The sequence below is a fragment of the Suncus etruscus genome, chromosome 9 (genome assembly GCF_024139225.1).
Source record: "Suncus etruscus isolate mSunEtr1 chromosome 9, mSunEtr1.pri.cur, whole genome shotgun sequence".
Taxonomy (NCBI): domain Eukaryota; kingdom Metazoa; phylum Chordata; class Mammalia; order Eulipotyphla; family Soricidae; genus Suncus; species Suncus etruscus.
Window position 1 is genome coordinate 41,786,588 of NC_064856.1, and position 26,124 is coordinate 41,812,711.

Here is a 26,124-nt window from a genome sequence, read left to right on the forward strand (position 1 = left end):
ATTCTAATGTTGTGCCCTTTACTATCCCAGGGCATTTTCTTTAGCTCTTTAACATTAAGTTGTTTTTAGATCTTGATTAGTGTAACAGCACCCCAGTGTCTTGACCTCCTCCTCTTTCTGTGCCTTTGATGAGAGGAAATGCAGGACTCACTGTTGGTGATAGAGCCTGTGGAGCCTGTAGGTATACAAACCAAATTGAGACCTAAAAAGAGAAGACTAGAGCAAGACAAATGAATTTAAATCAAGGGCAAATGCCTACTATTTCATTTTTTTGGACAGTGACTGGGAGATAAAAGGTGGATTGGAGGCTGGTTCTATGAACACTGGAAGGAAGCCTTGACTTACTTAACTGTTACACTGAGTTCAAAAGCACTGGGGAAAATCATTCTTCTGGGAAACAGTACAGATGTTGCTGTTCTTTAATGATAGCGATCATTTTGATGCATGGTTTAGAATTTTTTGGTAAGCTTTTCATATTATGTCTTATTTCCTGTAACCTTTCTTTCTTTTTTCTTATCTACTTCTCTTTTGAGTCTTATGCAAATATCTATGTATCTAGATGTATTGTGGTGATCTTGGTAGGGGCTGATTATTCCCGAGTTGGGTTTCAGTTTCTCTTTCTGGCCTTGGTACAGTTGAATGATGCCTGAAGGGTAGAAGTGGTGCTGTGTAAGGAACAGTTCCTGGGGAGAGAAACTCTGAGGCAGAGCGAGGATTGCTTTTCTGAGGTGGAGCCTATGTTGTTATTCTAGCCATGTAGGCTTGCTGCTGTAGAGGAGAAAGATTCCAGCCCACAACAGTTTCAAATGTCCAAGGGCTCCATTCAGAAGCCCAAGCCTTTGTTGACAATCCAGCAACATTGTTGATGTCTAAGTGAGCATAGTAGTGCCGAATTTGGGAAAGATTTTGTCTCTGGGGTCAGATAAGCTTTGGTTTGGATCCCAGTCCAAACTTGCTAGCTAATATGGCTTTCAGATGAACTTTCAGTGCCTTCATTTCCTCTCCTGTAAAACAGGACTGATAATAATACAATGTAGTCATAGGGTTATTATGAGGAGTAAGTGAGTGAACACAGGAACACATGTACACAATTCACATTTAGGAAGGATCAGCTATTGTGGTTTATAATAATAGGATGTGAAATTCAGAGGATAGAAACCTCATTATTGATGGGATTGTAATGGTTCAACCTCTATGGAAAACAATATGAAAACTTTCCCCAAAATAAAAGTAGGCCAGAGAGATAGTCCAGGAATAGTCAATATCTTGAAACAACCCAATGCTCAACAAAACTGTGTATATAAACTGTGGTATATATACTCAGCAGAATACTATTCAGCTATAAGAAAAGGTGAGATTTTTGTTCTTCTGTGTCAGGGCCATACCTGGGAGTGTTCAGGGTTCACTCTTGGCTGGCTCTATACTCAGGAATCACTTCTGGCAGGGTACTAAAGCCCTGGGGATATGCCTGCCATGTGCAAGACCCATACACCACCTGCTCTGGCCTGAAAAGATGAAATCTTGTATTTTGCTCCAATATGGATAGAATTGGAGGATGTCGTGTTAGGCTAATTAATCAGTAGGAAAATGACAAATACTGGATAAGCCACTTAAATATGGCATTTAAAGAAACAAAGCAAGGGACTAGCTAATGTTCAATGAAAACAAAACCTTAGATTCTGATCATAGAACTGTGTGTGTTAGAAGAGCCAGGAGAGGGGCCGGCGCAGTGTGCCTGCCTTGCCTGTGCTAGCCTAGGATGGACCGCGGTTCGATCCCCTGGTGTCCCATATGGTCCCCAAAGCCAGGGGCGACTTCTGATTGTATAGCCAGGGAGAAGAAAACAGGGACAGTAATGGAGGGTTATTGACACTTGAATATGGTGCTGTAACAGCTAAAATGAAGACAACTTAAACATAATGTTAACACTATTCTCAACCATGTCACCCAATAAAAAAGATATTTTTTATTCCTAGGACAAGGGAAGTTGTATGTGAGTTTTTGGATTTGAATCTAAAGTGCAAGAGAAAAGGAAGATCACTTTACTGAGTGTTTGCCTTCAGATCATATTTGACAATGCTCAGGTAATACTCCTGGCTCTGCACTTAGGAATTACTCCTGTTAATGCTTGGTGGACCATATGGAATGCTGAAGACTGAACCCAAATTGACTGTGTGCAAGGCAAACACCCTACCTGCTAATACTGTTTCTCTAGCCCCATATTTATCTTCTCTTACAGCTCCGTTTCTACCTTTGTCAAGTTAGGAAGCTGGTAATTAGTGTCCACAGAGGTGTTTTTAGGAAGAATAAATGAATTCCTGATATAGAGTGAAATGATTGTGACACTTATGCAATGTTGAAAGTAGGAATAAAAGTGATGTGAAGGCTGTGTTCTGTATTCTGGGTGTCTATATGAAGGTCTGAAAAGAAGAGCAGCTCAGTGATATCTAAGGCACTAAAGAATCCTGATACCCTTAATGGTCTCTTTCCTCTTCTCTTTTCAGAATTTTCTGGGTGTTTTCTCCTTACACAGAGGTTCTCAGATCTAGTGTGCCTACCACCTTCTCAGGAAAAAAAAAGTTTTGTTTTTTTTTTTAAAATAATCTCCAATACCCACTTGGGACTGGAGAGATAGTATGATGAGTAGGGCGTTTGCCTTGCACTTAGCCAACCCAGGTTTGATCTCTGCTCTCCATATGGTCTCCTGAGCACTTTCAGGAGTGATCTCTGAGTGAAGAACCAGGAGTAAACCCTGAGCAATGCCAGGTATGCCCCCCAATAAATAAAATCATTTCCCCTCAAAATCTACCTTCTCTAAATGAACTCACCTGAAGCCCATGTTGTACTTGATGTTCCTGCCTCCCATCCCCATTGCCTTTACACTTCTTATCTCCCACATTGGCCACAGTGATTAGAATGAGCACTTTGGATGGATGGCTTGGTTTGATATTTAACTTCGTTGTGGTTTCATTCTTCTTTGGTTGTTCTGGTCTTTATTTCCTGCAGAGATTAACATAGAAATAACATCAGGGGGCCGGGAAGGTGGCGCTAGAGATAAGGTGTCTGCCTTGTAAGCGCTACCAAGGAACGGACCGCGGTTCGATCCCCCGGCGTCCCATATGGTCCCCCCAAGCCAGGGGCGATTTCTGAGCACATAGCCAGGAGTAACCCCTAAGCGTCAAACGGGTGTGGCCCAAAAACCAAAAAAAAAAAAAAAAAAAGAAATAACATCAGGGCCTAAGAACCAACAATTGTTCTCACCAGGACAGAGCTCTGAGAATATTGTACTCTTTTCCTTTTTTCTTTTTAATATTCATATTGGTTTTCTGAAAACATGTCCCTGCCTATAAGCTATACACCCTTTGATGAATTGTTAATTTTGTGGAGTAGCAATTACTAAGTGCAGCTCGGTCCTTTGGGTTAGGAAGATATACCTAAAAGATATCATCCCCCTGTCAAAGCCAAGGTTTGAAAAATGATTTTGCATGTCATTAGTGAGATGTTTTTAGATCAAAATAATGAAATGGTCACTTTATTTGGGGAAGGTCATTAAAAATTCAGAGAGAGAGAGGCTGGTCATTGTCTCTAAATATATATAGGCTTTTTGATGCAAAAAGATGCAATGGAAGCATCCAGGCCAATGGAGAAGACACACCACAGTCCCAAGGTTTGGGAACAGAAACTGGGTATGTGGTGATGGCCTGGGGGAAAAGGGAAAGTTGGTCTGAATACTCTTTGGTGAGACCCAAGAAATGTAGAGAACAACTGGGGCATCCTGACTTCTTTTTTCCAGCCTCCAAGAGACTCCAGGATCCACAAATAAGTACTTTGAAGGTTTGCAAAGTTTCTTTTCTATCCCCTTGCTTGAGTATGCATAGGTGAGAAATCTTCTTCCCACTCTACAGAAAACAAATCTCATATGAGCCACCTGAATTACTGGGGGAATAAAGGCTATGAGTCGAGAGACACCCACATTGTTTGTTCTCTGTGGTGTAAGGGGTCTGAAGAAAGGAGAAGTTCAATATGACCTGATACCTGCTTCCTCTCACCCCAGAGGAATGTGGCAAATGGTTCCTGATGGGAGTCAGTCCCACTGTTCCCAAGGAGTCAATTTGAGGAGCGTGAGCTCTGAGGGAAGGTCTGACTAAGCTCAGCTCATGGTTCCCTGTGTTTGTCTTGCAGCTGCGTAAATGAGTATGGAAGATTATGATTTCCTGTTTAAGATTGTATTAATTGGCAATGCTGGTGTGGGGAAGACGTGCCTAGTTCGACGGTTTACTCAGGTAAGAATCCTTAGTAGGTTGGGGGAATCTCATACTCTGGCTGGTAGCTTTAAGGGGATCCAGCGGGTGACTGGTCCCAGTTCCAGTCTCTCACTCTGTAAGTGCTCATCATACTGTAGGTGAAGTGAGAGATTTAAACTATGCCAAGGAGAAATGATCTGCAGAGTACCACCTCCACCCTCTGCCACTTGTGAAAGAGAAAGGGCAGTGGTTTTACTTATTGTCTGTAGCAATGATCCTCAAATTACGGCCCGCGGGCCACATATTGTATTTATTCCCATTTTGTTTCTTCACTTCTAAATAAGATATATGCAGTGTGCATAGAAATTTGTTCATAATTTTTGTTTTTACTATAATCTGGCCCTCCAACAGTCTGAAGGACAATGAACTGGCCCCCTGTTTAAAAAGTTTGAGGACCCCTGGTTGTCCAAAATAGATATATGATATAAATATCACTTTATTATACCCCAAAGGTAGAAAATAAAACCCAGCTAGTCTTTTATTTTTTCAAAGCACAAATGCAAATGAAACTATTCAAACTCTCTGGCCTGGCCCTCAAATCCTCCTAGGAAACAGTGAATAATGTTGGTGGAGAGCCAGATATGCTGATTTTTTTACTCTTAAGTGGAAATGAAATGAGAAGAGCAAAAGACTATTTGAACTAAAATAAATGTTCACTCTGGACTGATTCTTAATATCTAAGTACAGGTACTGTTTGGGACTATCCTTTTGAAAATGATTGCTCAAAGATTGAATGCTGGCTTTTTTACAGAGAAATGAGTAAGTTGCTTTGATTGGGGGTTTTCTTCAGAAAAATGAGCGTATTTTGTATTTCCATAAACACTGAGACTGGCACTTTTGTCAAATACATAAGTCAGTCTTCTTTCCTCGAATGCACACAAACCAGAGTGGACTAGCAGAGCCTGATCCCAGTTCTGACTCTTTGTAAATTTGAAGAAAGAAGCCCCTGCCAGGCCTCCCAGACTTCCAGCCATGTGGGAGGGGAGAGGCCTGCTGCTGCCCAAGGCCTTTTCTTTCATCACTGCTAGTCTGAGAACTGAGTCTCTGGGAGAGAGGCTGATTGGATAAACCAAAGAGTTTAGACCCAGAGAGTCACCTTTGGAAATGTCAGGGTTTTTTCTCTGACCAAGGAACACAGAATCAAACTTGTTCTCTTTTCTAAATTTTGGCCTAGTAACATTAAAATTAGAAACCAAACACACATTTCAGCTCAGCCATCTGCCATGGTGTTGTGTAGAAAACCCCAACTGGTTTTACTTCCACCTGACATTAGTCATCCTTTCTGCTTTCAGCATGAGTACAGAAGTACAAAAATGTCGAGAAGTTTTCAGAATCTTTTATCGAAAGTTTCCCAGGCAGGGGTGGGATATGAGTCAATCTAGTAAAAGAGGTCAATTATGTGATAAAGGATGCAACATTGCTTCAATAAAAAGTGATAAAAAATAAGCTATCAAAAAATTCCTTTGACCTTACCTTATTGCTGTTTCTCTTGAAATCTAGTCAGCCTACTCCTTTCATTTTACAAATAAAAACCTCAAGATTTTGTAGTATTTCATAGCACATTAGGGATGAAACTTCAGATCAAGTCTTAGGCCCCTGGTTCATAGCTCTATCCTTTTCATCTGAGAGTTTGAATCTTAGAAACCATAGAATTGACTTTTTCTCTCTTAAAATTTTTTTAAGGCATCATGATTTACAATACTGATATACTGGCAGAGGTTTACATATAAAACATCCCAACACCTCATCTTCTACAGATTGTCAGTTTCCTTCCACTGCTGTCCTAGAGTGTCTCACTCCAACTCCTATCCTACCCACTCCATGCCCTCTTGCTTTCTACTGAAGACCAGTTCTATTACCTTTAGGCACTTGTTATTCTCATGTTTTTTTATATATTAATATGAGATATCATTTTGTATATCTCCTTTCTTTTGACTCAATTCACTCAGTATGATACTCTCTATGATATAAGTCCATATGATATGTATGATAAGTAAGTATGGTAAGTCCATGTAAAAGCAGATTGCACAATTTCATCTTTCCTTATAGCTGAGTAGTGTTCCATTATATATAGTTTCTTTGTCCAGTCATCTGTTCTTAGATACTTGGCTATTCTCAGATTTTGGCTATTGTGAATAGTGCTGCAGTGTGAGTACAATTGTTTTTTCTGAATAGTTATTGGGCCCTTGGTGAATATACCAAAACATAGAATTGCTAGTTCTATTACTAGCTTCTTGAGAAATATCTATCTATATTTTCCAAAAAGACTGGAAAAAATAAAACGAAAAAAAAAAAAAACAAGCTTTCTCTTGGCTTAAAATGTGTCCTAAAAGGCAAAAAATGCTTTTTTAAAAATCACAAACCAGTTTTTATCAGCTGTCACTCTGTCCCTTATCTTTTTTCCCATTTATCTTTTATCTTTGTCAGTTGCTCAAATCCCTTCAGAGTTGCTCTGCCATCGAGAGGATTATGTTTGTTTTTATTATTTCATAGACAGATGAAATGAATTGGATTCAGCTGTTTTGAGGAACAAACTGATGGGGGAAGCACTAGGAAAGATTTCTGTGTTTCTTGGCACTTGCTAGGCTGCAAAATAGCTGGTGCTATAAACGTGAAGGTTGGCAAGCTTTGTGTTTAAGCCAAACCAAAAGAAAACTGATTCATTATTTTTAAGTAAAGCTCTAAATGCTTATATTTACTTATTTTGCAGACACATGATGGAATATTTTCTGTTGATTTGAAACTCAGCCATTTAAGTTCAAACTTAGATTTTTTTGGTTAAGGAATGGACTTAATAAAGCATGTCCCATGGGCTGAGAATACTATAGTGGGTGGTGTATTTGCCTTGCATGTGACTGACTCAGCTTCTATCCTCGGCATCTCATATTGTCCCTGGAGTCCACCAGGAGTGATTCCTCAAGTGAAGAGCCAGAAGTAACCCCTGAGCACCACTGGGTTTGGGCCAAAATTCAATCAAACAGTGAATCAATCAATTAATAAAATGTCCCAGGGCTGGAGAGTTAGCACGGTGGTAGGGCATTTGCCTTGCATGCAAAAGGACGGTGGTTTGAATCCTGGCATCCCATATTGTCCCCTGAGCCTGCCAGGAGCTATTTCTGAGCATAGAGCCAGGAGTAACCCCTGAGCGCTGCCGGGTGTGACCCAACCCCCCCTCCAAATAAATAAATAAATAAAATGTTCCAATCTTAGCTATCAGAACTGATAAAGCCTGTTTTATTTTAGTTCTTGGAAAATCTGTAATGTAAATGAAGACAGGGAGAAAATAAGTATTTTCATGATAGACTTCCTAATTTTAACCAAGTTTACAGGAAATATTATGTAACAATAGTTATGTTCTAATGTATTTTCGTCAAGGTCATTTATTTTGAATTTAGATTTTAGTCTGAGATATTTGGTTGTGGCTGCTTTGAAATTCTTATAACAGTCTCCATCTTACTGAATTTGAGGCCCAGACTGAGTATTGACCTGCCTAAGGTCACCAGTAATCTTAAGTGATCATTTAGTTAAGTGATCTTAACTACTCCTGGAAACAGGAGTGATAGAACTATGGGTAGGGTGCTTGTATTGCACCAGGTCAACCCTGGTTTGATCCCTGCCAGGATCTTATATTATCCCCTGAGCATAGCCAAGACCCATATCAGCAAATAGCCAGGAATAAGCCCTGAGCACTAGCTATTATGGAAAATACCAACAAACAAAAAATCCAACAACAGAACCTAATTGCCTCCTGGTTTAGTACTATTCTATTATAATTCAATCTTCTTTGACTTTTTCTCCTTTCCCATCTGCCTGTAGCTACCCTAACCGTCCAGATTTATCTTTATAGTTCTCTGCTCCTTGGGTCTTCTTGTGTTTGATTGTTATATTTTATTCTTTGTAATTGGGATGCCCCCTTTTAGTTTTCTTCTTTGTATCCCTTTTCCTTTTCATATTCTTCATAAGCATTGCTTTCCTACTTTCTCCCTGCTTTCTTTTTTTTTCTTTCTTTCTTTTTTTTTTTTTTTTTTTTTTGGTTTTTGGGCCACACCTGGCAGTGCTCAGGGGTTACTCCTGGCTGTCTGCTCAGAAATAGCTCCTGGCAGGCACAGGGACCATATGGGACACCGGGATTCGAACCAACCACCTTTGGTTTTGGATCGGCTGCTTGCAAGGCAAACGCTGCTGTGCTATCTCTCCGGGCCCTCCCTGCTTTCTTTTCTCCTTAAAACTGTCATACAAATTCTATTAAGCAAGGCTCCCTTAATACTTCCAGAAGTTATGTTTTCTACGAGTTAAATAAGTAAACAATAGGGAATAGGCCTGGTATGGTAGTGGTTCAGGTTATGGGGCTTCTGGCAGGGCTTAGGGAGAGAACTGTATGTTATGGAATGATTCAAGGAACTGTTGTTTTCTTTTATTTCTTCTGTAGGGTCTTTTCCCTCCAGGTCAAGGAGCCACAATTGGAGTTGATTTTATGATTAAGACAGTGGAAATTAATGGTGAGAAAGTAAAGGTAAGATGCTATTAAGACTCTCCGTGTGCAGTATGAGAAGAAGCAGTGTTTTCATAATATGTATTGACTGTCCATTCAAGCCTGCTTTGAAAATAGCAGACTTCACCACAACAGCTTATATCAGATCAGGAAAGGTTATAGATTATTTTTTTCTTTTCTTTTTGTTTTATTTTGTTTTGGGTCACACCTGCTCTGCTCTCAGAAATCACTCCGGGCAGGCTCGCCTCCCAGGACCATATGGGATGCCGAGGACTAAAACTTAGGTCTGTCCAGGGTCTTCCATGTGCAAGGCAAACACCTTACCACTGTGCTATCACTCCAGCCCTAGAGATTGGATTTTCAAGAAGAGTGAAAGCAGACGGCCCTGTTTCCTGTTTCATGAGTGGCCCCCTAAGCACTGCTTTTTTAAAATCCTTTCTTTCCCCTCCCACCCCACCCCTTCCCGCCTCTCCCTTTCCTTGTTCTTTTCTCTCCTCTGTTCTTTTCTGTTCTTTCTTCACTCTCCTTCCTACACATCTCACTTCCCTCTTTGCTTTTGTTATGATGGGGACCTACTTTAAGTCCCCAGCGTACCTCAACCATGCAAAACAAGCAATCTGCCTTTGAGCTACTTTCCTAGCTATGAAGGACATTTCTTTAGGGATTCCCCTATACTAGACCAATTAGCACCACTATTTGATTTCTGCATTTGTCAGGGATAATTCTGGCTTTATAAATAATTTGTTGAATTACTCTATTATCCACTATTTCCTTGTCTCGGATGGAAGAAATGATGATTTAGTGGGCTATGAAAAATCCATGGTCTCTCCTATCTTCATGTGGCCTCTGAGGAATTTGATACATTTAAGAACGATGTAACAGGAAAAGTAAGAGATTGTTATCTAACTAGGTGCTTTTTCATACATGCTGTCACTACTTCATCCTATTGTAAACATTGCTAGATGAATTTTATTTTCATTTGATAGGTTCCAGAGAGGTGAGTGACTTATTTGTGGCTATACAGTTAGGAAAAGAAGAAGACACAGTTTGGACTTGTTTAGCAAGCCAGTGTACTCCACTATTACTCCAGTCTCTCTCCAGTCCTGGGCAATTGGAATGAAGGCCCAGAAAGTCCATCCATCACTTTGGCAAGAGAAGAGGGAGGTGATGGGAGTAAAATGAGAAATGAGATTAAATTGTTGGAAAAAAGCAGAGAGAGTGCTTGGCTATGTGTTCTGTCTGCCCCTCCAAGTAAGATTCCACTGTCAGATCTTACAGAGCTAAATCATTTGCAGAAAATCAATCACCCTGAAGCAGGAGAAATATTACAGCACGTAGGAAGCTCTCTTTGTACACAGTAGACCTAGACTTGATCCCTGACATCCCATATTTTCCCTGAGTACCACTAGGAGTGATTCTTGAGCACTGCTAAGTATAACCTGAAAACATAGACAGAATAAAACAAAAACAAAGAATAATTGTGATCCAGAGAAGGTAGCTCAGAGGATCGGAGCTAAGGCTCCAGGGATCATACTTGGATTGAGAAATGTGCAAGGCAAGCCACCTATCCATTGTACTATCTAGCTCCAAACTTTTTGGGTGTTTTTGGGGTTTTGGTTTTTGGATCACACCTGGCAGCCTTCAGGGGTTACTCCTGGCTCTGCACTCAGAAATCACTCCTAGTAGGCACGGGGGACCATATGGGATGCCGGGATTCAAATTATCATCCTTTTGCATGCAAGGCAAATGCCTTACATCTATCCTATCTCTCCAGCCCCCAACTGTATACTACTTTTTGTTCTTTTAATAAGGGATATCTGTAAAAGCCACCCACAGAATTGGAGGAACTATTCACCCAATACCAACTAGATAAAGGGCTAATATCTAAGATATTCAAGGTACTGATAGAACTTAACAAGAAAAACATTCTAATCTCATCAAAAAATGGGGAGAAGAAATGAACAGACACTTTCTCAAGAAGAAACACAAATGGCCAAAGGCACATGAAAAAAATCTCCACATCACTAATCATCAGGGAGATGCAAATTAGAACAATGAGGTACCATCTCACACCACAGAGACTGACACACATCACAAAGAACAAGAACAATCTGTGCTGACAGGGATGTGGGGAGAAAGGAACTCTCATTCACTGCTGGTGGGAATTCTTTCTAGTCCAGCCTTTACGGAAAACAATATGGAGATTCCTCAAAAAACTGAAAATTGAGCTCCCATATGATCCAGCTATACCACTCTTAGGGATATACTGTTGGAACACAAAAACACAACACAAATATCCCTTCCTCACACCTATATTCATTGCATCACTATATACAATAGCCAGACTTTGGAAACAATCAAGATGCCCTTCAACAGATGAATGGCTAAAGAAACTGTGGTACATATACACAATGGAATATTATCCAGCCATCAGGAGAGATGAAGTCATGAAATTTTCCTATACATGGATGGACATGGAAACTATTATGCTGAGTAAAATAAGTCAAAGGGAGAGAGATAGACGCAGAATAGTCCCACTCATTTATGGGTTTTAAGAAAAATAAAAGACATTATTGTAATAATGCCCAGAAACAATAGAGATGAAGGCTGGAAGGACCAGCTCATGATATGAACCTCACCACAAAGAATAGTGATTGCAAATAGAGATAGCTTGGAGGTAGGGCTTTTGCCTTGCATGCAGTAGGACGATGGTTTGAATCCCGGCATCCCATATGGTCCCCCGTGCCTACCAGGGGAGATTTCTGAGCAAAGAGCCAGGAGTAACACCTGAGCGCTGCCGGGTTGATCCAAAAACAAAAACAAACAAAAAGTAGTATACATTTTGGTAAAGGATTTGAGAAATAGTTCTAAAAAATATTTTAGTAGTTTTTATCTGCAAAGCTTTCCCCAAGATGTTCCAGTCATGAGGAAAGGCCAGTTTCCAATCATTTGATGATATAAAATCGAACCACAAGTGTTTAGTATTTAAGGCTTAGTGTTCCCTCAAATAATAGTTTGTTGTTCTAAGTCATGTCTTGGCAGAGAGGAACCATACTGTTAGATTCCAGACAGAGAATAGAAACCCTTGTGTTTCAGCAAGAGCATTAACATTTGTATGGTTGCCTTCAGCATAAACAGATTTCCATGTTTATCATCAAAGAACAGCTGTAACTTCAAATCAAAGAGAGTCTGTGTGTGGGTGATTGGTGGCAGGGACTACTGGTCACTCATCTCTTTCCTTTAAGTTGGAATGACAGAGGGTGACACCAACAGACCCAAACTCCTTGTATAGAGATGCAAAATCAGTCTCTATTGGCATGCAATGAGAAGTCAAAATTGCATCTTTGCTGGTTACCACTTAGGATATGAAGTTTCCCATTGGTGAAAAGGATCTATAAATTTGCCTGTCTTATTGGGTAGTTTTAGGATTAAATGAGACTAGAAATGAATATTTAAAACTTTACTGTTTGTCACATGTTCTCTTTGATGCTAGAGATTCCCTGGATAAAGAAAATCTACTTCCCTTTCATGGATCTTTCAGTCTAATGATGAAGATAGGTACAAGTTAATGCTGGTGTGTACAACTGGTGGCTCACAATTGGATTTAACTCAGCTAACACAAACTGAGGCCCCAGCATCCATGAAAAATTATATATGATTTAGGGGTTGGAGCAGTGGTGCAGCGGGAGGGCATTTGCCTTGCATGCGGTTGACCTAGGACAGACCTTGGTTTAACCCCGGTGTCCCATATGGTCCCCCAAGCCAGGAGTGATTTCTGAGCGCATAGCCAGGAGTGACACCTGAGTGTCACCAGGTGTAGCCCAAACACCAAAAAAACAAAATTATATATGATTTAGTAATAGTAAAAAAAAATTCATGGATACTCTTGATTCACTATTAGCCTGAATGTTTTTTTTTTATTGTTTTACTTAAGGTGTTCTAGAAATTTATGACTAATTTTAATGCTGTAAGCAATATAAAAATAGTAAATTCTCCCTTTTCTTATGCATAATACCCAAAGGGAAAAATAATTTAACAAAGAGGAAAAAAGGCAAAGTTAAGGCCCCTTTCTCTAATCAGACTTGCCTGACAAAGAGTATTTTTAAAATTTTAAGTACCTTTTTTTATGGCAGAAATTTGGGTTAAAATGTTTTCCTTTTCAAAACTAAAATGCAGCAATGCTTGCTTGCTTTAATGCTTCTTCATCCTAACCATCTCTTATCCCTTCACAGCTTCAGATCTGGGACACCGCAGGTCAAGAGAGATTTCGATCCATTACCCAGAGTTATTACCGTAGCGCCAATGCCTTGATCCTCACCTACGATATTACTTGTGAAGAATCCTTCCGTTGCCTTCCTGAGTGGCTGCGGGAAATAGAACAGTATGCCAGCAACAAAGTCATCACTGTGTTAGTGGGTAAGTGAGTGTTCAGAGCAAGGGAAGACACTGTGGCATAAGGAAAGTTAGAGGGTCCGGAGCACAGTGGTAAGGCATTTGCCTTCACGTGGCTAACACAGGACGGACTCCAGTTTGAATCCCGGCATCCCATCTGGTCTCCTGAGACTGCCAGGAGTAACCCCTGAGCACCGCCGGGTGTAAACCTCCCCGCAAAAAAAAAAAAAAAAAAAAAAAGAAAGAAAAGAAAAGAAAAAAGAAAGAGTGGGCCAGAAAGAGACACGATGGATAGTATTTGCCTTCCACACAGTCAATCCAGGTTCCATCTTCTGCACCACGCGTGGTCCCTAGTAATGGCCAGGAATAATCCCTGCATACAAAGGTAGGAGTAAGCCCCATGCATAGTTGGGTATGTCAAAAAAAAAAAAAAAAAAAAAAAAAAAAAAAAAAGGCATAAAAACTCACCTTAGGAAGAACGTAACCTATAGTTTATACCATCAATATTTATTCGACTATAGTTGAAAAGAAAATGAAAATTACACTGATCCCATTTAATGGTCCTCAAACTATGGCCCGCGGGCCACATATTGGATTTATTCCCATTTTGTTTCTTCACTTCTAAATAAGATATATGCAGTATGCATAGAAATTTGTTCATAGTTTTTGTTTTTACTATAATCTGGCCCTCCAACAGTCTGAAGGACAGTGAACTGGCCCCCTGTTTAAAAAGTTTGAGGACCCCTTAGAATAATGAAGTTTAAAATATTTTTAATTTTTTATCCTTAAAGACTCCAGATAGGTAGCTGTATGGCCTTAATATTATATGTATGGCTCAGGCTTTTACAAAATATCATTATAAGCTCATAGAAACTACTGGTCTAGAAATAAATTGTGTATCTCCAAATTGAAAATAAATGCATTAATAATGCACTTTTTTATTACCTAAAAACGAATTGTGTTTAATTATCCATTTCAAATATACTAATTTGAAGAATTGTTTTTAAGAAAAATGCATTAAGAGAAATTATGCAGTTTTATCTCATAGAAGGGTAAAACTTCTGTTTAAGATGAAGGGAAAAAAGAGAATAGTCTTGATTTTTCTTTCTCCCTCCTTCCTTCCTTCCTTCCTTCCTTCCTTCCTTCCTTCCTTCCTTCCTCTCTCTTTCTTTCTCTCTCTCTTTCTCTCTCTCTCTCTTTTTCTTTCTTTCTTTCTTTCTTTCTTTCTTTCTTTCTTTCTTTCTTTCTTTCTTTCTTTCTTTCTTTCTTTCTTTCTTTCTTTCTTTCTTTTCTTTCTTTCTTTCTTTCCTTTTCTTTTCTTTCTTTCTTTCTTTCTTTCTTCTTTCCTTTCTTCTTTCCTTCCTTCCTTCCTTCCTTCCTTCCTTCATCCTTCCTCCCTTCCATCCTCCCTTCTTTCCTTCCTTCCTTCATTCCTTCTTTCTTTCTTTTTTTCTTTCTTTCTCTGTTTCTTTCTATTTCTGTTTCTTTCTTTCTTTCTTTTTCTCTCTTTCTTTATTCCTTTTTCTCTCTCTCTTTCTCTCCCTCCCTCTCTCCCTCCCTCCCTCCCCTCCCTCCCTCCCTCCCCCCTCCCTCTCTTTCTTTCTTTCTTTCTTTCTTTCTTTCTTTCTTTTTCTTTCTTTTTCTTTCCTTCTTTCTTCCTTCCTTTCTTCTTTCTTTCTTTCTTTCTTTCTTTCTTTCTTCTTTCTTTTTCTTTCTTTCTTTCTTTCTTTCTTTTCTTTCTTTCTTTCTTTCTTTCTTTTCTTCTTCTTTCTTTCTTCTTTCTTTCTTCTTTCTTTCTTTTTCTTTCTTTCTTTCTTCTTTCTCTTTCTTTCTTGTCACACCCAGCAGCACTCAGGGGTTACTCCTGGCTCAACTCTCAGAAATCGCTCCTGGCAGGCTCAGGGGGCCATATGGGATGCCGGGATTCGAACTGCTGACCTTCTGCATGCAAGGCAAACATGTTATCTCTCCAGCCCCCAATCCTGATTTTTCTTTCTCTTCCTTCCTTCCTTCCTTCCTTCCTTCCTTCCTTCCTTCCTTCCTTCCTTCCTTCCTTCCTTCCTTCCTTCCTTCCTTCCTTCCTTCCTTCCTTCCTTCCTTCCTTCCTTCCTTCCTTCCTTCTTTCTTTCTTTCTTTCTTTCTTTCTTTCTTTCTTTTTTTGTTTTTGGGCCACACCCATTTGATGCTCTGGGGTTACTCCTGGCTAAGCACTCAGAAATTGCCCCTGGCTTGGGGGGACCATATGGGACGCCGAGGGATCTAAATGTGGTCCTTCCTTGGCTAGCACTTGTAAGGCAGACACCTTACCTCTAGCACCACCTCACCGGCCCCAGTCCTGAATTTTATAGTAACACATAAACCCATTAAAAGTGGAATTGCGGGGCCGGGAAGGTGGCGCTAGAGGTAAGGTATCTGCCTTACAAGCGCTAGCCAAGGAACGGACCGTGGTTAGATCCCCCGGTGTCCCATATGGTCCCCCCAAGCCAGGGGCGATTTCTGAGCACATAGCCAGGAGTAACCCCTGAGCGTCAAACAGGTGTGGCCCAAAAACCAAAAAAAAAAAAAAAAAAAAAAAAAAAAAAAAGTGGAATTGCTTGAGATTAACCAGATTATAAATTTCTTTTATGGGGTTGGAAAAAGACATCTGCCTTGCTAGCACTAGCCTAGGATGAACCATGGCTTAATCCCCTGGCGTCCTGTATGGTCCCCGATCCAGAAGATTTCTGAGTGCATAGCCAGGAGTAACCCTTGAGCGTCACCGGGTGTGGCCCAAATTTTTTTTTAATGTTTTTTTTTACCTAGCAAGAAACATTTCTTTATATATTAGCAGGATCTGAATTTGGGGGTCTGGAGTACAGTATGTAAGGTACTTGCCTTACATGTAGGTTTGATCCCCAGAAACCCTATATGGTCAATCCCCTGGGACCTGCCAGGAATGATTCATTAATACAGGAAATACAGGAGAAAGCTCTGAGTATAGTTGGGTGTTACCCCAAAATAAAAAATCTGAATTTTGGTATCTAGCTAGAGGACCATATATGTATTTAGAAATTATGATTGACATTAAATAAGCACTTTTAGCAAATATATATGTCCCAAAACAAAGATTCATTTAAGGTCCATATGGTGTAATTTTACTTGCTTGTGGACCACACCCTGTGATGCTGAGGGATTAGTCCTAATGTGGCATTCAGGAATCAATCCTGATGTTGTTCATGGGACCATATGGGATGTCAGAGACCAAACCTGGGTATTGTCTACATGCAAGGCAAGTGTCCTCCCTGCTGTATTATCTCTTCTTCCCTATCACCTGCATTTCTTGTAGATTTGCATATTAGTTAATTTTTTTTTCATTTGGTTTGTTTGTTTTTATTTTTATTATAAAATTATTTGGTAATTGGTATTTGGTAATACAGCTCTAATAGGACAAGGAGAAGAGGAGTTTGAATCTTATTTTTCACTTTTCCAGGGAATGAGTTGGTTCCCTAAAATCCCCAAAGTATTTGTTAAAGGTTTTCTTATAGTTTAAATATCATATATAAACTTATAATTTAAACATATTTGATATAGTCTAGTTCCCTGAAATTATTACTATTGATGCCCCAACTGTTCCAGTTTCAATAAAGTCACTTCTTTAAGTGAGCTTCTGAATCCTTATGATGTCAGGACCCTACGGTTCTTTGATAAAATTTTTTCTTTCTGTGTTGTCAGTATTCAGAATCATCTTATTCATTATCTGTCCTAGACCTTTCTCCCAGAAGTTCAATTTCATTTTAATGAGAAGCTGCATTTAAAGACCACAACCAGTGTGATAGGAATCTTCTTTCTTTTAAGTGGGTTGCTCATTACTTTTAGGCTTTTCAGTAGACCCAACTATTATGTATATGCTTCTTTGTATGTATTCTACTCATCTAGTAGTATGAGGTAAATTCCATAGAATCCATAGAGGCCAGGAGAGGGTGACAGGGCAGGGTATGGGACAGGAGGCTGCTGTCTGTTGCACAACCAAGCATTCTTCAAATATTTTTTTAATGTTAGGCACTATTATTCATGGTACTGTTGATGATAAGACTGATAGGATTTTATATGTTTTTGTTCCAACACCACACCCTCCACCAGAGTAGACCAGTAGACCAGAGTATCACTTAGTTCAGATGCCATACTCCATCTCTCCACCAGGATAAGCTCAGTTCTGTAGAATAGTGCTGAGGTTCTATTGTCTTTGGGACTTTATTATTCCCTTATTATGTTTTTTTATACCTCACAATGAGATATATAATTCTGTATATGGCCCTCTTCTTCTAGCTGATTTCACTCAGCATGATACTCACAAGATCCATGCATGTAGAAGCAAATTCCTGGTTACATCATTTCTTACTGTATTGCTCCATTGTGTATGTAGAACAGTTTCTTTATCCAGAAATAGTTCTGAGCACTCAATCAACCAAATATTCTGACACTCAAAATCTAGAGACTACTCTGGACATCTCATTAAGGATACAGGGCAGAAAACAACTTAATGGGAGATTAACATCAGGTATTCTGCAGCAGTTTACATCTCTAATTTTACCTTTTCTTAGGCAACAAGATTGATCTGGCTGAAAGGAGAGAGGTCTCCCAGCAGCGAGCTGAAGAATTCTCAGAAGCACAGGACATGTACTATCTGGAGACCTCAGCCAAGGAATCTGACAACGTGGAAAAACTGTTCCTTGACTTAGCATGTCGCCTAATCAGTGAAGCTAGACAGAACACTCTTGTGAATAATGTATCTTCACCATTACCTGGAGAAGGGAAAAGCATCAGCTATTTGACTTGTTGCAACTTCAACTAGAGACAGGCAAGAAGAAGGAGTACTAGCTATTCTACTGAACCCCAAGTTGTTGGGGAGATTGGTCATGATCAGTGGCTTCTGCACTCAGACCTCCTGGCTCCTGTACACTTACAAAGCACGAAAGGTCTTGTTCACAGGCAGAATATCAGTTTCATCCTTTTGCTGTCTGGAGTTGGAGCCAAGAGAACATTGTACTCGGCACTGTGTGATCTGCGGAGCATGTTGCTTTTTTTTTTTTTTTTTAAACAGCAAATAACAGCGCATTCCTGGAAGGTCTGGGAACTGTACCATAGGGATCCCTCATCCACATTGGTATAGGGGAATGAGGTCTGTGCTTTAGGAATTCTGGGGTTCCTGATTTCCTTGGCTACCAGATCATCCAAAACTGGGAAGACCAAGGACTACCTCTGTGGTGTTGATGTATCCACAGAGATCTTCAAAAGTATTATTTTTCTTGTCCACAGGCACTTTCGAGAACTTTTGGATGTGAAAAATAAAATGAGACCTTTACTCATGACCAACAGCAAGAATTGTTTTACTAATACAAGCTCCATGACTCTTTTTGGTGCTAATGATTTACAGACCAAATGTTTAGTACATCGTCCTTAAATGTATATTCTAGAAATTTTAAAAACAGTAGGGGAAGTACATGAATCAACACTCTTTCTAAAAGTCTCATTATTACCTTTCTTGGGTATATATGTTGGAAAAGAAAATATTTTATTTTCCAGGGCTGGAGATCAACCCAGGGTCTCACACATGCAAGACATGTGCTCAATTACTGAATCACATTCCCAGCCTGGGAAGAATATTTTTCCTTTCATGCTGCCCTCGAAATCACTATAATTTTTTTTTCTATTCTCTCTTATTTCTTGCCCTTTAATAAAAGTTTGAAAATTAAAAAAAAAAAAAAAGAATGCTGATATCTACCCCAAACATTAGTCAAAAAAAAAAAAAAAAACTGAATGTGAGAAAACAGACCATTTCAGAACAAAACAATTGAGATAAGTTTCTAAGCAGAGGACAGTCCTTGGTTAATATTGTGGTATAACCCATCTTAGACAGATCAAAACTTAGGTTTCGGTGGATGTTTTTACAATGATAAATGCAAATAGCAATATGTGAAATATATCACGACTAAATATTATATCTTTGATGATAATCTTAGGGAAATTCTGCTGGTGGAATCAGATTGAGGGGTCACTTTCTTGTATTAATGTTACTCTCAGACAGGACTATACTTCTCATTTCTTTTCTCTTTCTCTCCCCAGTGGTCATACCCTTTTATTTTCTCCTTCCCCTTCTCCTCTTTCTTACATGCATGCATTGCTGCACATCTCTAATTCAAATCGAGGTGTTTCTGCCTTTACTTAGCCAATTTAAATATAGGACTCAAACAACACATGCTGCTGAATGTGTTTTACTCTTTATTCAGTGCCATACCTTGATACCTTCCAATTGTTTATTATTGACATAATTGTAAATTTGGACATTAGTTAAGCTTGTATGCTGTTAGTGAGATCAGATCTTTTTTATAGCTTGCTGCTTAGCATAACTGAGGGATGAGTAATGGATACTGATATCATTCCACAGTTACTATAGATAGCAGTCTTGATCCTGTTACGTTGATGTTTGAAAGTTACTTAATTTAAAAAAAATCAGTTATGTAGAGCTATTTGTAGCATTTCTCTAGCAGGTTTCAGAGTGACCGGCTTCTTACTAATGGGAATCATGCAGTATTGTTTAAGAGGCTAATATTTTTGGTTGTTCTTTTAGTGTTTTTGACCCAATTCTAAAAGAGAAAGATATCTCTGAATTTTGGATTACTTTTATTTTAGAATCTATTGCTACAGAAGAAAAATCATTTTAATAAATAATTTATAAGAGTAGTTGGGTTTCCCTTCCTCCGCATTCTCCATTTCTCCACAAAGACTGCAATGAAAGGTATTCCAAAACAAATCAATGAAACAGGGCAGAACTCTTTTCAAACTTTAAGGAAATATCTCTAAAGTCAGATTAATTATCTTTTAGGCAAAAGGCCATGTCCTCAACATATATTATGGCTCTACTTTGACTCACCTCAGCAAGTGTGTTTTAAATAAAGTTGTTTTATTTATAACATAGAGAAAAAGATTGGTTGGAGTGTATAAATTTAGTTGAAAAATAACTTCTACATTCTGTTTACTTATCACGTGTTTACCCATAACCACATGCAGAGATAATTTGATAGCTCTGTTTTTAGCCCTTTTTACCTGCTGTTCTTTCTAGCCAATTTATGGCCATCTCTCCAAGGCCCATCAGCAGGATCTTAAGAAAATGTAGTACTTTGATGTTTTCTTTTTTTTATTAGTATGAATTTCAGGTCAGGGTTGATAGGCCATTGCTTCATGAGGTATCTCAAGTTTGAAAACCATCCCTGAATATTGTTAGTACTGAGTTAATGTTAATTACATATAAGAGCTTTTCCATTGACAAATAGAACTTGATACCAGATATCATTAAATATGCACATCTTAACCCAAGCCTAAAATCTAGGGCTGAAATTACATCCAGAATCAAAATGCATTGATTCACCTACCAATTCTTACTGTGCTGGTATGTTTACTAAAATGCACCTTTTAGAATAAAAATGAATCCTATTTATAAGTAGATCTTAAAAAAAAAGTTGTTTTCTCACAATTTGGCCTGATTTGGCCTAAAAAAGACTACCAAAGTTCATGCTATCTTCTGTTTGTGATGTTATTTTTAAATTTATTTTAATAGCTGTCATGGGCTTGAAGACTTTACATTTGCTGATATTCAAATAGTCTATTATGGCTTAGATTGTATTCCTCAAAGGATATTACGTTTTCTCCTTTCCCTTTGCTATACTTTTTATTTCTTATGTGCTTTTATTGAACTATAGTAACAATTTGTTTTAATTATACAAGGCCTATTATCCTTTCTCTGGATTACCTATATCAGGTCATGTTTTCCTAATATCTTTTAGTAAATATACACCCTCTTCTAGAATAAAATAGCAAGAAAATAAATAGAGGTCAAAGTGAATTGATTTGACAATGTATTTAGTTCTGATTTAGAGTTTGGTAAGAAAGATTTTTCTATTGACCAAAATAAAAATTTTGGATTAAGATTATTTTAGTCAATTTAGACATGGTAGAGAGAAGAAGCAGAATTCATTAAAGGCCTAATTCTTTTTTTTTTTTCTCTAACACCCATAAATGCTTGTTTTTGGGAAACTCTGATTCTTCCAGTGTTTGATCAATGATTTGCCACATTTTTACTTTAAACTCTCCCATAATTCTTCTAGGTGTGAGCATTAACTTTTCAGTGAATGAATCATTTTGAATAAATGCCAGTTGAACATGATATTTGGTCTCATTAAAGTGAAAACTTTTTATTAGGACACAGCCCATGTGAATGAGATATAGTGTTATGATCAGAAAAAAAAGTTTTGTTGTCCCATATATCAAGCCCAATGACTTTAAAAATAGAACCTCATGTTTCTATTTAATTTTGGAAAGCTTAGGAGCTGTGTGGCCATGCCTGGCAAAACTCAGCTAATTCACTGTGCTCTGTCTAAGCTGTGCTAGGGCTCACCAGGGCTGTGGTAGAGGAGGGGACAGGAATGAGGTGCTGAGGATTTAACTCAGGGCTCTGCATGTTAGGCTTGTTTTCTAGTCCTTTATGCTAACTTCCTGACCCTGTTTTCTCTTTCTTAATCCTGCAGAGCCTTCTGATTGTATAGTCATTAGTACTTTAGGGATCTCTGCCTTATTAGCCTTTGGAAGAGCTCTTCTAAGGCTTGCCATTTTTTCCCTTTTTCTTAGATTTCCTTTGTAATTGCTACTGGTTACTTACAGCGTGGTTCTGACAGATGTACTTCAATGCAATTATAATAATACCTTAGTGTCTTAACAGAATCAACTCCAGTAAAAAAATTTCATCTTTCTGACAAATGTACTCCACATAAGCACATAAGTAGAGGTGACTAATAATTTAGGGGAAAGACAGGTGTGCTTTTTCTTCTTTTTCTCTTATGATGTGATTTCTGTGACATGAACCTAACTATGAAAGTGAGTTGCCTTCCTTATATTCTTCACTCTGTGTAGAGAGCATATTGAATTAAGTATCATGCTATCATCTCAAATAGCTGATTTATAAGTAACATTAGTTCTGGGAAATTATACTTTGAATTTCTTTTAATGGAGAGAGAGCTCAGGGGCTGTAGCACATGTTTTGCATTTAGGAGGTCTAGCTTCCACTTCTGGCAGTATATGATCCCCCAATTACCAGTGGTCCTGATGTCCCCAAAACAAAAAATTGGAGGGCCTGGGAAATAGCTCAGTAATAGAGCACAAATTTGCCATATTTAAAACTAAGAGTTTGATACTTGGCAACACCAAAATGATTTATTAATAAAAATAAAATCATGAACAAGATGGTGAAGGAATTGAAAAATTGTCTGAAGAATATTTGCATGATTTATCTTGGGAAGGAGGAATACAAATTAATGTATTAGTGCAACATTCTGTGGTGTATAGTGGTTCCTTCCTTTGTAAGGAAGCCTTCCACAAGGAATTACTGGCTTTCACATTTAGGCTTCATATTAGGGAGAATTTTTTCTAAAGGTTGGCTCAGCTCTGGAAGAAAACTATTCAGAATCATCACTGTCAAAGCTGATAGGTAAGAACCTGGTAGGATGATATAGAAAGAATTCCAGCATGGATTGAAGGTTGAACTGATGACCAATAAATTCTTTTTTTTTTTTTTTTGACCAATACATTCTTTAAGTTGCAGAATTTGCCCTCATACAAGTTAAGCACTATTGACACATAGCCCCCTCCCCCCTTTGTAAAGGTATTGTGCTCCAAAAGTTTGTCTCTCCATTCAGGGAGGATGTTGGTTATGTATTCTTTTTTTTTTTTTTTTTTTTTTTTTTGGTTTTTCGGGCCACACCCGTTTTCTGCTCAGGGGTTACTCCTGGCTAAGGGCTCAGAAATTGCCCCTAGCTTGGGGGGACCATATGGGACACCCGGGGGATTGAACCGCGGTCCTTCCTTGGCTAGCGCTTGCAAGGCAGACACCTTCCTCTAGAGCCACCCCCCATCGCCGGCCCTGGTTATGTATTCTTTAGATTAAGAGACTAGCTTGCCTTTAGCCTTTGGGATGCAGAGTTGCTTTGTTAGTCTGTTTTTTGCCTGGTTGAAATCACAGCATTTGTAATTGATTTTTAAAAGTATTTTCTCTAGTAGAATTGTCGAAATTGTGGGAATTTATATATTTATCATTTGTTAACAGGCTATGCTCAGTTCTAATGACTGGTGTCTCTTCCAGATTTTAAATAGGCCTTTTTCTTTCTTTTCTGTTCTTTTTATTTTTCAGGACTGTTTACTAAGACACTGTGATTACAAAGTTGTTCATAATAGAGTTTTTTCAGGCATATGCTCAACACTAATCCCACCACTATTACTCCCTTCCTCCACCAATATCCCCAGATTCCTTCCCACTCCCCAGTTTACCTCCTTGGTAGACTTATAACAAATTTATTTCATATTACATGGTCAACAAATTTAAATGGTAAGTAATATTATCAGAAAATAAAGCAATAAGTCAATTTGTTATGATTAATTACTATATTATTCTAACCCTTACTTAATCTAGTAGAGGACAACCATATATAGTCATCATTAGTGATGAGTGCCATACTCAATGCTACATGATGGGAAGATTCTCCTGTACTTCAAAGGAACTCTTTTAATGCTTCTTGCAAGATTGGTTTCAAGGCTATGAATACCCTAAGCCAATGGTCCTCAAACTATGGCCTATGGGCCACATATTGTATTTATTCCCATTTTGTTTCTTCACTTCTAAATAAGATATATGCAGTGTGCATAGAAATTTGTTCATAATTTTTGTTTTTACTATAATCTGGCCCTCCAACAGTCTGAAGGACAGTGAACTGGCCCCCTGTTTAAAAAGCTTGAGGACCCCTGCAAGCTATTGTTTGTCCATGAAACTCTGCATAGTTCCTTCAGATCTGAATTATAACCTAGCTGATAGAGTATTCTTGGTGAGGCGTTTATTTTATTGAGATTTTGTAGTAAATTCTTCCATTTTATTCTGGCTTGTCATGTATCTGTTGTATATAAGATGGGCCTTTTTTTTTTTTTTATCAGCACAGCATTTTCAGTGAAAATAGGTGACATGAAGAGGTGACATACTGGGGCCGGGCGGTGGCGCTAGAGGTAAGGTGCCTGCCTTGCCAGCGCTAGCCTTGGACGGACCGCGGTTCGTCCCCCGGTGTCCCATATGGTCCCCCAAGCCAGGAGCGACTTCTGAGCGCATAGCCAGGAGTAACCCCTGGAGCATCACTGGGTGTGGCCCAAAAACCAAAAAAAAAAAAAAAAAAAAAAAAAAGAGGTGACATACCACTCAGAAATAGGTTATTCATTGCAACTTTTGCCATACATAGATGGATTCATGCATACTGGCACAAAATAATCTCAAAGATCAATGTAAAAAACTAAATGACATATGATAAGTTGACTTCATTTTTTTTTTTTGAGAAAGCATGATCTGAACAGAATTGAAGTCAAATAGCTTCCTGTAGAGAGTAACAAAACACAAGTTTTTTAAAATTAGAGCAAGGAACACATTACAGACAGAACCTGCATATTCTTCATTGGTCTTTTTCAAAAAAGTTTGCTGTAGGTGAAAAATACCAGGTTAGATGAGACTTGTGAAATTATTTGTATCGAGGTCAGAGCACAGAACCAAATCATCTCTTCTTCTTTAATGGACTTTCTGAGACTTAAGAGTCAAACTTTTTCCTTACCAAATGAAGCAGAAATTTTGGAAATGTTCTAGACCCGTACTTCTCAACCAGAGGCCAAATATAAACCACCAACCCCTGCATCCCAAAAAGCCACAGTGAAAAATTCACATGATTGGGGTTCACACCATGACAAAAGGGAAAATAGGGGGTCCCACATGATACAAGGTCAGAATCATGAGAAAGGGGTCACAGGAAAAGGTTGAGAAACACTGCAATAGGCCTACTGGAGATTTTGGTGGGTTCTGACTTTGACAACTTAAGGAAGCATTGTGGGAAGGTGTTTACCAGAGGTGATGCACTAGGCTAGCTGTGAGGAATCCAAATACTTCCCTGAATTAGCTGTGACTTTATGCAAAGCACAATCCCTGAAGAATCAGTCCCCTCATCTATGCCATAATTACTGTAGAAATTAACATTGAATTAAATGAAAAATAGAGTGCATAAACACTCAACTCCTAGTTTATTTCTCCTTTCTGAATTATAAACAGACTTTGTGTGGTCTAATAAAAGTATAGATTTAGGACAATATCAGGAAGAACTTCAAATAAAAGAACTTAAGTTCTGAAAGGCCTTTAAAGGAATTCTCTTAATTGACTCATCCTCTGCCTTTGGGCATAATTGTTATCTAAGAGATTCTAAATGATAGTGTAAAAAATATTTTACAGGAAATTTGGAAAGCTCTCTACTCGTTCTCTTGTATTCTCTCTCTCTCTCTCTCTCTCTCTCTCTCTCTCTCTCTCTCCTCTCTCCTCTCTCTTCCTTTCACTCTTCTATAGCAGGAAAACTTCAGCAGGAAACTTAACCTTATTTGAAATACCTCACAGTGCATTTGGACCTCTTCTTGATTCCATTCTCCAAGGGGAGAAAAATGGGTTTACCCGTATCGTTTTTTTTTTTTTTGACAGACAATGTTTGCTTTCATTACTGACCTCTTTCCTCATTGTTTTTTTTTTTAACGACAAAAAGAAGTTCATTGAGATGTTATTGTGTTGAAAACGAGAGGCTTGTACTTACAAACTCTTAGTCACACCAGATTTAGATCCTAATCTTATTGTTGAGTAACCAATTCTATCTGCGTTCTAGTTATAACATGTAACCAATAACTTGATTCTGAAGAATTATTCTGATTGTATGGCTCATTTCCTTCTTTTGGTATGAATAGAATTCCAGTTTGTCATCTACAATCTACATTTAGAATTTTATCTCATATATTTCTTTTTTGGGGGGATGGTGTTGGTTGTTTCGCCCACACCTGACAGGATCAAAC

The 26,124-nt window shown here is 38.6% G+C and overlaps 1 protein-coding gene and 1 long non-coding RNA gene across 2 annotated transcripts in view; both read left to right on the forward strand.

Moving 5' to 3' along the window:
* The window catches only part of RAB30 (RAB30, member RAS oncogene family), a 101,357-nt gene extending 82,821 nt beyond the window's left edge, over positions 1–18,536 (forward strand). Inside the window, exons 2-5 of the mRNA XM_049780061.1 lie at positions 4,183–4,283; positions 8,734–8,817; positions 13,029–13,212; positions 17,769–18,536. Of these exons, the coding sequence (XP_049636018.1) occupies positions 4,191–4,283; positions 8,734–8,817; positions 13,029–13,212; positions 17,769–18,019 (612 nt within the window). The 5' untranslated portion in view covers positions 4,183–4,190 and the 3' untranslated portion in view covers positions 18,020–18,536. The remainder of the gene's footprint in view (positions 1–4,182; positions 4,284–8,733; positions 8,818–13,028; positions 13,213–17,768) is intronic.
* Positions 18,537–24,040: 5,504 nt separating this feature from the next.
* LOC126017989 (uncharacterized) lies at positions 24,041–24,656 on the forward strand. Its single transcript, XR_007498907.1, has 2 exons — positions 24,041–24,221; positions 24,443–24,656. It is a non-coding gene; the product is annotated as an uncharacterized LOC126017989 (long non-coding RNA).
* Positions 24,657–26,124: the final 1,468 nt, after the last annotated feature.